The sequence below is a fragment of the Herpailurus yagouaroundi genome, unplaced genomic scaffold (assembly GCF_014898765.1).
Source record: "Herpailurus yagouaroundi ecotype Mexico unplaced genomic scaffold, PumYag 250, whole genome shotgun sequence".
Taxonomy (NCBI): domain Eukaryota; kingdom Metazoa; phylum Chordata; class Mammalia; order Carnivora; family Felidae; genus Herpailurus; species Herpailurus yagouaroundi.
In genome coordinates this window covers 6,352,385-6,365,632 of record NW_024412467.1, presented here as the reverse complement: position 1 = coordinate 6,365,632, position 13,248 = coordinate 6,352,385, and the positions used below count along the sequence as shown (strand labels likewise).

The 13,248-nt window shown below is 44.7% G+C and overlaps 1 protein-coding gene across 1 annotated transcript in view; it reads left to right on the top strand.

Annotated features, from left to right (window-relative positions):
- Positions 1–12,537, top strand: part of E2F3 (E2F transcription factor 3) — a 76,294-nt gene extending 63,757 nt beyond the window's left edge. The window contains exons 3-7 of the mRNA XM_040460610.1: positions 760–961; positions 2,508–2,666; positions 5,680–5,794; positions 7,501–7,636; positions 8,881–12,537. Coding sequence (XP_040316544.1) covers positions 760–961; positions 2,508–2,666; positions 5,680–5,794; positions 7,501–7,636; positions 8,881–9,143 — 875 coding nt within the window. The 3' untranslated portion in view covers positions 9,144–12,537. The remainder of the gene's footprint in view (positions 1–759; positions 962–2,507; positions 2,667–5,679; positions 5,795–7,500; positions 7,637–8,880) is intronic.
- The last annotated feature ends 711 nt before the right edge of the window (positions 12,538–13,248 follow it).

Genomic DNA, 13,248 nt, shown 5'->3' with positions numbered 1-13,248 from the left:
ACACACACACACACACACACACACACACACACAGAGGAGTCTGCAAAGCCAGTTAAATTGAGTCTGTCTGAGCCCGTCGTGAAACGCTGGGGAGACTTTTCAGCCGGGCCCCATCAGGTTAGGCTCCCCATGTGCTGCTCCCCTGAGGCTATCACGCTTTTTCATTAATTCAACAGATATCGTTGAACACCTACTATGTGTGGGATTCTTCACTAGACCCAGAGAGTAGGGGAAGCCAAAGTAGAAACTCCCAAGAAATTCACAGTAAAACGCTTTATAATCAAACAGGAACGTGTCCTGTCCCTTCCTTTTCTTTTTCTTTTTTTTTTTTTTAATGTTTATTTATTTTTGAGAGAGAGAGAGACAGAGTCAGAGTGTAAAACAGAGAAGGGTAGAGAGAGAGGGAGACACAGAATCCGAAGCAGGCTCCAGGCTCTGAGCTGTCAGCCTGGAGCCCGATGCGGGGCTCAAACTTGTGAACCACGAGATCATGACCTGAGCCCAAGTAGGATGCTCAACCGACTGAGCCACCCGGGCGCCCCCTTCCTTTTCTAATAAAGCAATTTCATAGCTTTCTGTAACTTACCAAAACACGACAGCAACAGCTTTGCTTCAACACTAATACTTGGGCTGCAGCGGGAAACAGGGCTTGCCTACCTGCAAAGAAACCCTTCATTTCTTTACCTCTCCCCCTTCCCTGTCCCCCCACCCCCACCCGCTCGGCTTTTGTTTTTCTTTAAGCTCCAAAATCTCCCTCAGAAAAAACACGGTATGACACATCCCTTGGTCTGCTCACCAAGAAGTTCATTCAGCTACTGAGCCAGTCCCCTGACGGGGTCTTGGATTTGAACAAGGCAGCGGAGGTACTGAAAGTGCAAAAGAGAAGGATCTATGACATCACCAACGTGCTGGAAGGCATCCACCTCATTAAGAAGAAGTCGAAAAACAACGTGCAGTGGATGTGAGTACGAGCCAAGGGCCCCGGTGCCAGGTCTCACGTCCACGCCCACACTCCATTTCCGCGGTCCCCTTCTCCCCGCCCCTCAAGCAGGTCCTTTGTCAGAAGTTCAGAGCCTCTTTGCACAGAGCCCTTCTCTTTAGATACTTTCAGAGACAAAAAGCTTGATTAGCCTCAAGCCAGGGGATCCTGGGATTCAGTGGGGGGGGGAGGTGGGGGGGCCTGCAGATGTCAAGTAAGATGCCGTTCATCTGCTGTGGCGATGCCCACGTGTGTGCTCCTGTGGCAAATCTAAAGGCTGCTCACGCGTGTCGTTGGCTCGTCTCTAACAGGCGTTTGGAAGTGAACGACGCTGTGTGTTAACACATCCGTGTGTATACACCATTGCCACATTATCCTTAGCCGTGGCTCGACCAGCAGGCCACCTCACTTTCTGAGTAAACTGAGGCAAGACTGAGTTGCCTCGGTTCCTTCTGGAAAGCAGGGATGTTAACACTTGCCACCCACACGTGTGATTACATGTATGATCATGCCGCTCGTGAATTATTAGACGGGGCGCCTGAAGAGCCTCTATTTTAGAAGGAACTTTGAAAGCGTTGTGGGGAGGAACCAACCTCTTAGAGGGTAGCTTTGGAAAAATAGTACCTCAGACACGATAAGATGAGCGGGTAACTTTTTGTACTTTTTTGGAATTTTGTGACGACTCAGTGACCCATTTTGGCCTGTTGGGTAGTGGCCTTTGTTCTCCCATAGAGCACACAGATCCCTTAACCTCCTTTTCCTTGTCGGTGGTTGGTATAAGGCCCTCAGAAACTACCTAGGTCTTTTGTACTTTTCGGATGATATTTTGTTGAATTTTGAACCACTCCTCATCTTTTCTTTCAAGTTTTTCTCGCTGTGTCTCTCCATCCTTCTTCCCCCTCTCTTTCTCTTTCCCCCCAGGAGGCATGTGGCAGGGAGGAGGCCCTCTTTTCGCCCTTTGAATTGGAGCCTTCTGAAGAAACAGGCCTCCTCTGGAGAAAAGAAACCTGAAAATAGCAGTGTTGGATTTTGGGTTGTTGTGTTTGTTTTTTTTTTTTCCCCCCCACTTAGTTTCTATGGTGTGAGAGGTGAAGGACGGTGTGGAGAAAAAAAAATAGGTGTATAAATGCTCTGATTTTAACAATTGGCTAACAAGCAGCGTGACCTGTGTCAAGAGGAGACATTTAGGGCCGCCTGGGTGGCTCAGTCAGTTAAGCGTCCAACTTCAGCTCAGGTCATGATCTCACAGATCATGAGTTTGAACCCTGCGTTGGGCTCTGCACTGACAGCTCAGAGCTGGAGCCTGGTTCGGATTCTGTGTCTCCCTGCCTCTGCTCCTCTCTCTCTCTCTCTCTCTCTCTCTCTCTCTCTGTCTCTCTCTCTTTCTCTCAAAACTAAATAAACATTTTAAAAATTTTTAAAAAAAGAGGAGACATTTACTCAAAAGACCATTTCTCCCTTCCCTCCTTTCCACCCCCACCTCTGGTCCCCCCCAGCAGCCATGATGAGTCTGTGTTTCGGTTTCCAGGGGCTGCAGTCTGTCTGAGGACGGGGGCATGCTGGCCCAGTGTCAAGGCCTGTCGAAGGAAGTGACCGAGCTCAGCCAGGAGGAGAAGAAATTAGATGAGCTGATCCAAACCTGCACCCTGGACCTCAAACTGCTAACCGAGGATTCAGAGAATCAAAGATATCCTTTGTGTCACCTGTTCCTTGGGGGTTAGCACCTTCTAGATTACATCGAGAGTTGACAGGCTGACTGTTAGGCACAGGTAGAATTTTACTCTGGTTTCACCCAAGTCCATGTATATGTGTGTGCGTGCGTGCGTGTGTGTGTGTGTGTGTGTGTGTGTGTGTGTGTGTAAATCCACTTATCTTGGTTTTAGAACTCAGTATTTATGGAAAGATAGTCACTGGACAGTATCTTCTCCTATCTATTTTGATAGCTGGGTGGTGACTGTGATTTTGGGGTTTTTTTTGTTTTTTTAAGCATGTTATTTATGTGTGGTTGGGACATATGGACACACTCATAGCGTAAGGCAGCACTATTATAAGACATGTAAGGTGTCGGTGTTAATATTAATGACAACACCCAGCAGATTCATCTTTGGCTCCCCAGATTTCTGGTGGGCGTTAGCTGTCATGTTGGGGTTCTCACATTCTATTTTCTTTTCATCAGATATTGGAGCGATCGGAATTTGTTGAATCTGTCTGGGCTACAGCTGAAGGAATAAAGAGAGTAGAGAAAAACCACACTATAACTTCCCATGCGTTAATGCTGATTCATAGCACCAAGATTTCAGAAGTACCCCCACCCCACCCCCCCTGCCCTGCACCGCCCCCACCCCCGGCCCCAAGGCCTGCGACATCTCAATTTATCCATTCATCTACAGACATTAGTCTCTGGAAGTAAAATTTTTTAAAGCCAGTTCTTGTCAACTGGCTGACAATCTGTTGGCCATCATGGGAAAACTTACTGTTCATCATCCCCCCTTCCAGCAAGAAGGGAGAAAGATTACTTCATTATGTTGACAAGAAGATTTTGCAATCTTCTCAGTTTCTAGAAGAAGACAAAGCCAATGTTTTAAGACCCCATCTCTAATCTGCGTTCCCCACTTGTGATCATTCCACATTACCCTTTATGGCTGATAAGCTTCCCCTTGGAGGGTGTGGGGACATATATTTTCCAATTCAGGCAGTATTTTGCTACTGTGATTGTTCGCTTTCTGTTGACCGAAAGATTCATGTTGTCAGCTGATGATTAGTGACATGGAGAAGAGGTGTGATGATTTGAACCCCCGGTGGTGGCCAGAGTGGGTTTATCAGGAAAGAACGCAGAATAACTCTAGTGGGGCTGCTTCCTTCATTGTTTAGTCGGGAGCCCCGTGGAGGAAGAGACGGGGTGGTTGTCCGTGATTGACAGCTCTCTGCAATGTGTAGCTTACGGCATGGTCCCCTACATTAGCTTTCTCTGGGGCCATTGTTCCGGAAACTGAAAGCTTCCTTGCGGGGAGCTGCTAACCCAAAAAAGCAAATTCAGGAGGGAGCCACAGCGGAAGTACTTTTAAATTTGTAAGATTAGAAAATGCGTTTGCACAATTTATTTCAATTCGCCACTCAGTTCCGAATGTGGTACAGCTTGTTCACAAATGTGTTGAAACTTTCCTTCCTGCAGCATGTTGAGTAATTGTAGATGAGTTTTTAATAAGTTCTTGTCACACAGCTTTTTTTTGACAGTGGGCTGTGGAATAGGTACCTGGCTGTCAGTTCCCCCAGCGTTCTCGGTAAAAATTCACACCAGTCAGTTTGCTTCCTTGATGAAATAAATGGGGACCTAAGACCTGGACTCCCACGTGAGCTTGTCCCATCAAGCTCAGCACCGAATTAGCCGTTGTCTGAACCGTTCAGACTTAAAGAAGATAGTCTATGAAGATGCCCCTAAAACGATATACAGATATGAAGTGAATGTGCTTTACTCTGCAAAGTACGTTCCTTAGCTTCCTTCAATTTCTAATAAAAGTCCACTGTTCTAAGAGACATTTCCTCCTGGCTCTCTAAACCCTATTTCTGTATTAAACATGTCAGATCATTGACTCTATGTGCTGTATTCCATTACCTGCAGAAAGGCCTTCATTGAGTTGTGATTTGCTGTTTTATCCTAGGCATTTTTTGTGGGCTAACATAAAAAATGCAACAGGCTAGAAGACATTGTACATTAATTATGTCACTCCGTGTGCCTTATAGAAGAGAGCTATGTGAGTTCTTTTACTGCCGAGTAAGAACGTGTCTCTCTAGGCAAGCTCGCGTGAATACTTTTATCATATAGTAAGTACCATATTCTTTCATGATATCCTCTCAGGTTTGCCTGCCAGGGCACTCAAAAGAATTGTTCAGTGAGTAGAAGTCATTAGCAAGGGTACTGAAATACTGTTTGCTCTGTCTTCTAACGGCAGTGTTTCTCAACTTTGTTCAGTAGCAGAGCCTTGGGAAGCTGCTTTTCTCCTCCTTGTGAACACTGAAATATTGACAGTTAATAATATCCTACAAAGGATGATTTTTGTAACAGAGAAATAATGACAGTCTTATCAATGGGCAGTGTATAATCACCTACAGCCCGGGTGCCCTTAAGAATACGGGCTGTCTGCCTGAGCGGTCTTCTGAATTCTTCCGCCAAAAGATGTTTGCTACTCACTCATTCATTTGGGTGGCTGCTGACATTTGCTAATAGTCAAGCAGCAGCTAGAAGTTACCGGAGTTTCAGAAAATATATGGGTATTAGAACTTACTTTTTTTTCCCCCCTGTAAATTGGGAACTGCCATCACTCAGTTTGAGTGACAGAACACTTTTCACTGAAGTGTATGGAATGTCTGTGCTCCAGAGGAACCTGGCTAGGAAATCCCTGAACAAATTGGGTTTTGGTTTTCTTTGGATAGTTTAACTATTCCGTTTCTGTGTTTAATATTTTAAGTAGCCATGGGCTTTTTAGAAATGGGCAGGAAAAAGCTGTGTATTTGTCTTGTGTAGAATATCAACCAGAAGATTCACGCGAGATCCCATATATTTAAAGATCTAGACGGAGACGCTGATATGTTCTTCCAAGTCATAAAATACTTTATAAAATTTTTCCTTGCATCTGTTCTTTTGTCTTCTAAATGGTTACATCTGAGGCAATTCACTGGAAGATTTCCTTAACACTCCCTACGTTAGCTTACGTTACATATCAAGATATTCGAAAAATTAGTGGCCTTAAAGACCAAACTGTTATAGTTGTCAAAGCCCCTCCAGAAACAAGACTTGAAGTGCCTGACCCAATAGAGGTAAGGAGATAACATCTTTGTTCATCTGCAGAGATCTTTCTGGAATGCTTGAAGTTAAGGAATCGTGGAGTCGTGGACAAAGGGTGTATCCTCTGAAAAACTGGATACTTCTTTCCCATCTATTTTACTTAACCCGAACTTTAAAAAACATTTCAACAGTTCATTATGTATGGAGTCCCCCAGAGATCAAATTTAACATAGCAGCATTGAACTTGGTGTATGGCTCCCTGTCCCTCTTGTATTTTTTGTTTCTCTATTATCTGGTGGTTCTGACTGATTTGAACCGTTGGGGAATTTTATGTTGATTGCCCTGGACCCACCAGGAGTAGAGGCATTAATGCTTTAATGTATCTCCCCAATTAAAAAAAAAAAAAGTAACCCCCCAACATATCTTAGCACATTTTCAGACTTTATCTTTTATAACATGTTTACTTTTAAGAAATCACATAAGGCTGTGGCTGAATTGATAGACGAGAATATTAGAAGAAAGTAGGGAGCATGTTTTTCTGATCGGTTTCAGATAATCTTCACTAATATAGGCCTGGACTGTAACTATAAGATAAAGAAATGTAGCAAAAAGGAAATGCATAGAAAATAAGAGAATGAAATTTGCAAGCTCCCATCTAGGGTACAGTTCTCACCTTAAATGATGTTAATAGCTCTGTGACCCAGATGAAGAAGAATTTTAGATGTTAGTGTGCCGTATTCTCTTATTAAACTCTGCTCCTATCACGTAAGAATGCTATTCATCCAGTGGTTATTAAAGCTCACATGAAAAAGCCCTGCCAGGGGCGCCTGGGTGGCTCAGTCGGTTAAGCGTCCGACTTCAGCTCAGGTCACGATCTCGTGGTCCGTGGGTTCGAGCCCCGCGTCGGGCTCTGTGCTGACTGCTCAGAGCCTGGAGCCTGTTTCAGATTCTGTGTCTCCCTCTCTCTGACCCTGCCCCGTTCATGCTCTGTCTCTCTCTGTCTCAAAAATAAATAAACGTTAAAAAAAAAGAAAAAGCCCTGCCATATAGGAAAAACAACATGGAAATACTGCCTATGGAATATTTAAAAGACCTTTTAATCGTTTGCATAGAAGCAATATATTTAAAGAACACAGTTCACCTCCTCTAGGGCAGGGGTCAGCAAACTTTTTCTTCAAAGGATCAGGCAGTAGGGCGTCCGACTTCAGCTCAGGTCATGATCTCACAGTTCGTGAGTTCGAGCCCCACGTTGGGCTTTGTGCTGACAGCTCAGAGGCTGGAGCCTGTGTACCCCCGGCCCCCGCCCCTTCCGCACTCGTGCTCTGTCTCTGTTTCTCAAAAGTGAGTAAACGTTAAAAAAAAAAAAAAAAAAGTTAAAGGATCAGGCAGTAAATATTTTTGGACTTGTGAGCCATAAGTCTCTGTTGGGACAACTCAACTGCACAACTCTGCCATTATGATAGTATGAGGGAAAAAAAAAAAAAAAAGCCAGAGGCAATCCATAAACCGTGGGAATGGGCACGATTCTATGCCAATAAAACTTTATTTACAAAGCCAGTTGATGGGCTGGATTTGGCCTTCGGGCTGCAGTTTGCTGGCCCCTGCTTTTGATCGGAGTGGGCTACCAGTGAAGAAGCAAAATAAAGAATGAAAATTACCCTTACTTTCCATTTTTAGATGATAATTACTGTAGCTTTCATTTTTCAGTTTGGACTTTTCTCACTTCTTCTGTTTATAGAGCCTACAAATACATTTGGCAAGTACCCAAGGGCCCATTGAGGTATATTTGTGTCCAGAAGAGACAGAAACACACAGTCCAATGAAAACAAACAACCAAGACCACAATGGGAATATCCCAAAACCCCCTTCCAAAGGTAAAAATCCAGCTTTTTCATTTGGAAACTATGTTAAAAATGAAGGTGATTGGAAGGATCCTGTGTCAGAACCACACGTCTAGGCAAGAAATGAAAACTTTTGTTATTAAACGTTATTAAGGTAATTTTTTTTTAAGGCATTGGGACTGGTTACAGAATAAAATAATGATCTTGAGCAAATGACTCCTCCACCCTCGGATGGAGTCCCTCAGGCTTTTGCAATCAGCAGAAACCATTTGCTTAGTGTTTTAGAAAACCAACTCAAGTGCGGAGTGAAGCTGTGAGCTGTTGGGGTGAATCATCAGCGACACTGAAAGGCAACAAGTTTGGAGAGAAAAGCCTTTTGTCGACAGAAGTTGTAGCTGAATTTCCACCCTCCCTCCCTGACCCCAGTGTGATGGGGACAAGACATGGGAGGAATAACCCCGGGGGGAGTCTAGGTTCTCCCCTCTTTTCAGTTTCAGACTGGGGGACGTGTATTTAATTTTTCTTCCTACCGTTTCCCAGTATAGCAGCAAGAATAGGAGTGATTTACGTGAATAGGTTCTGATCTAATACTGAGCAAAAAACAAAAAACACAGCACCTCAGGTGGTAAAACGAAAGACCCCCCCCTTTCAAAGAGTATATGTCTTATTACATGTGTTTTTAGAGGTATCTTTAAAAAGTTAGTTGAAAAAAGGTTAAGTTAAAATCAGTGAGCCCTACTAGGAAGCCAGTGTTTCACTATTGATATTTTGTTTTGTTTTTCCTTTAAATAGTGACTAACTGGGGGCACCTGGGTGGCTGAGTCCGTTGAGCATCCGATGACTCTTGATTTTGGTTCAGGTCATGGTCCCAGGGCTTCATGCTGTGATGGGTGTGGAGTCTGCTTAAGATTCTGTCTCTCTCCCTCTGCCCCTCTCACCCACTCAAGATCTCTCCCTCTCAATAAATAAATAGTGACTAACTGATAGCAGAACAAAGTGTTGGAACTTGTTAGCCTGTAATCTTTGAAATGACTTGTAGTGTCGTTTGCTAACAGTGGACGTTTCAAAAGATGAATGAGTTAGACCAGAACAGAGAAAGGCAGCCCGTCGCTGTGAACAGTTAGCACGAGATGGTCTGGACCGCAGTGTCGTTCTGATCAACCTTAGCAGAGGGCGCATGCTCTTATAACAGTGACGTGCATATTCTTCTAAAAAGTCGATTCGATTTGCTCCTAATTTATTTTTCTGTTTCCCCCATTTCTTTTTCCCCCTTTCAGACTTGGCTTCAACCAACTCAGGACATAGCGATTGTTCAATTTCTATGGCGAACCTTTCTCCTTTGGCCTCCCCAGCCAACCTCTTACAGCAGACTGAGGACCAAATTCCTTCCAACCTGGAAGGACCATTTGTGAACTTACTGCCCCCCCTGCTCCAAGAAGACTATCTCCTAAGCCTTGGGGAGGAAGAAGGCATCAGCGATCTCTTCGATGCTTACGATTTGGAAAAGCTCCCACTGGTGGAAGATTTTATGTGTAGTTGATTATGCATTGTGTGAACTCCCCTTATAAACCAATATTTTTTTATTATGGAACCAGAACATCTGTCATGCAGTGTTGTCCCTTCCTGCCTTCTTCCTCCGAGATAGTATCATGAAGTAAACTACAAACTTCAGAACAAAGCTGACATTTTAATGAATTTAAAAAAAAAATTTTTTTTTTTCGTTTATTTGTCTAAACGCACAGTCGCAGGCGCCCTTGGGAAAGCCCTGCTTTGCCCCAGGCTCCAAAATCTCCTGGATGAGTCAGCAAGTGAGAAAATGTGCAATCAGGTGTCTCTCACCCGTATTTTTCTTCCCCCACCCCCTTCCCGGATTGGCTTGCTGTCCCTGATGGATGGGCTGTCGAATGGGGTCTGGCCACCTGGCCCACTCGAAAACAGCAATCTTCCTTAATAGCATTTCAAGCCGTGCCTTCTCCGCAGAATGCATGTCTTTGGGGTCTGCTAATATGGAACGGAACGGCAGGAACTGTAAACTTGAAGTCATGCAAAAAGTATGAAATGGATTTCTTCAGCTCTTCTTAGGAATATTTAAATTACTGTCATAATTCAGTGTAAGCTATGGACCGCGTGTCCCGCCAGGAGGTCGAGAGAACCCGCACAGCCTTTCGGATGAAGAACTCTGTTTTCTACTATCTGTTGCAGATACAGAGGAACCATAGCGTTCTGCCACTCGAAGCTGTTGTGGATTTTCCTGACTCCGTTAACCACTCCCAGTCCCCCGCCCCCCACGTATTTGTCAGTTTCAAGTTGATTTGTAGCAAATGCTCACTTAGAAGTTCTTTGTGGATTGTTTTAGGCTTTTAAAAAAAAAATTTTTTTTTTTAGCCGCCATTGAAGCATTCCTGTGGCACCCATCACCATTTCAATTTAATTGTTTACTTTGAAACGGTTTTTTGCTCATTGGAATGATTTAAGCAGAGGTAGAGAACCTCTACTGATCAGAGCATCTAGACGCGTGGGACTGCAGGTGTAACAGCTTTGGCAAGAAGCACCAACCCCTTCTTGCTTCCCTTCCTGGGAGCGAGGGGGTCCTGGGGCTCGCGGACACCGGTGGCCCATGCGAGAGGAGAACCAGGTCAGATGACAGAGCAAGTCCCAGGGAGCCGCAGGTGTGGATCCCTCCGTCCTCGGGCTTCCCTCCTTCCCCCCCCTCCCCGGGCCCCGAGAGTGGGGCAAGGGCTCTCTTACACTGCACTCAGGGAGACCACTTCTCAGGATGGGGTCAGATGGAGAGGCCTCCGGGGACAAAGACATCCCCGCCGTGTGAGTGGCATTCTGTGGGCATTCACTTAACGCTGGCGAGACCGGGGCACCCCACCCCCCACCCCCCACACTGCCCAGGGGGGCTGCAGTCGTCCTGGCCAGAGCCCGGCCCCCTTCCTCCATGAAGGAGTAAAGTTGAACCAAGGGAAGCCGGGAGGTGGGAAAAGAAGCGATAGAATGCCGGGGCGCCTCCCACTTTACTCTTCGGGGATGGTGTCCCCCAGTTGCTGGAGGCTTCGTGTCAGCCGCACATCCTCCCAGGTACGTCCAAGAATGGCTTTCCCGTGGGCCCCGGGAGCGAGCCTTCTCCCCCCCCCCCCCCCCCCCCCCCGGGGCAGGTGTCCTGGTACCTCAGATCCATTCCTTGGATACTGAAGACTGCAGGAATGAGGGAGTCACATAAGAAACAAACAGAAAACAAAACCCTCAAGATGAAACAAACGGTTAAATTGAAATGCTCTGTGCCTGACGCAGTAGCACTCGATTCCTGTGTTGAAGTGAATCGAGACCATCCCTTGGGAAAAACACAAAACAAGACAAAACAAAACAAAACAAAAAACCACGAAAGCCCCAGCCAGTTTACTCTAGGTAGATTTCCACAATATGCAAAGTGGTGGTGGGGTCAAAACAAATGACACCAGCACTTTAAACTCTTTGTGTGGGTATGCGTGGGTGTATGTTTGGGAAGGCAAACAAAGGTGCAGATTATCCTCGTTTTTTCTTCCTCGGCCTCCGTCCCCAGCCTCCTCCCTCACACACACTGGATTTGGTACAAATAGCGGTGTGGTCCGTGATGAAGCCTTGGGGTGGGGGAGGGAGGGGGAGCTTTGTGTCAAGTGCCTACTGGAAATGCACTGTGGGGTGTTTTCCTGTGTGGGAAACCGTTTATGCCAAGCTTTCCCCCATTTCCCATATTTATCTCATCTGGTTAGCTGCCTCTGCTCCCAGCTTTGTCTCATTCTCTTTGCCAGCTGCACAAAGCTGATTTTTTTTCCAAAGTCTAAAGACTGAGCTCACCTGGCTAGGTTGCTGTGTGTTCTGTTGACTTTCTCGCGAAGCCTTTGCGTGATGTAATAATGCCGTATTTATTGTTTTTAAAAGAGAAAGGAATACTAATAAGTCTTAAAGAGTTCCTTCACGCGTAAGATTTTTTTTTCCCCCCAGTTAGTGGGCTTAACTGGTGTACCTTAATTAGATGTCCGTGCTGTGTTCCATTTGCATTAGTCCTTTTCTTTCTGACGTAGTATCTGGCGTACCCAGCGGGTTAGTACTACGGTATTTGTGTTACTTTAAGTACTGAGTCTGCAGGTTTTCTGGTACCATTGAGTTGCTGCTATTAACGCTCACACATGAAATGGCTGAAAGTTACAAGTGTGCAAATTATGACTGCGTGAGCCTTACAAAATAAAGTGTATAAAGGGCAACACATGAGCTGTCAAACAGTGTTAGGTGTGTGTTCATATGTACAGATCTGTGCATAGCGGTCGTTTTATTTAAGTTGATATGTAGTCTACTCACATTTTCATTATCTAGCAATTTTGTACAAAAAAAAAATAGCAATTAATTTGTAAACACTGCCAGAGTATTTTCTAGCTGGTTTGTAATTTTTTAAGAGTGTCATATTGCGTTTTCGTTTTTCGTCGTGGTTTCTGTTTCCGTTTTCGTTGTTTTCAGTGTAGATCTGTAAATAAAACTGCAGTATTTAAAGCTTTATCTTTCAGGAAAAAGAGAGTAAGAACTCGAGGAGTGCATGACAGCCTGTGTGTGAGAGGAAGGGTCTGAAGGAAGATGGCTTTGCAGTGGTATGGCAAGTCCGATTGTGGGAATTTCTTTTACTACGGGGTACGTGATTTTGTCGAAAGGAAGTATCTCTCCCACAATTGGGAGTAGGCAAACTACTAATCGGTTTAGCTTCGTGTTGTATGCTAGTTTAAAAAAGAAAATATGTAATATAATGTAAAAAAAAAAAAGCTTTTATGACGGATTTTGTAAATAGATTTGTTACAGGGTAAACCTGTTCTCTAGCTGTGATCTTACCACTTCAAATGGGTGTAATTTGAATAAATTTTGTATGGTAAAGGATCAATAAAATGATTTTTTTTTTAAGAGTTCAGACTTGTAAATGGCTTTTCTTAATACCATCTCATGTTCCTATGTTAACTTCATTTTTGGGGATGCACTTTAACAAGGGGAAAGGTTGCCCAGAAGCTGAAGAATGTCACATGCCTTACCCTTTATTTGGGACTTGGGGAACACGGGACATCCTTTTCGAGCACCTGTAGTGTGCTTAGCACTTAGAACATGCTGTCCCTCTGGCCACCTGCAAAAACCACTTCCAGATATTGAAGGATTTTTACACTATGGGACAAGTCCAGTTTTATTCGTCATAACAAGTATGAAGCCAAAAGATTTTAATTCTCAAGATGGATAATTACCTCCCTTGTCCAAGATTCTGTATCTCTTGTAATACTGCCTAGGAGCAGGTTAGGAATTTTGGATGGCCATCTTATTATTATTTTTTTTTTAATACTTATTTTTGAGAGAAAGAGGGAGACCCAGAATCCGAAGCAGGCTCCGGGCTCTGAGCTGTCAGCACAGAGCCCGCCGTGGGGCTTGGACCCACAAACGGCGAGATCATGACCTGAGCCGAAGTCGGACGCTTAACTGACCGAAACACCCAGGCGCCCCATCTCATACTCTTCATGCTCAGCTTATCATCTAAACTCCCAAACTGTTGTGTCTTGTACATATACACGCACAATCAGTCAATCAATACACAAGGGTATAAAGTTCAAAAACAAAACCATTCCCGCCCCTTCCCC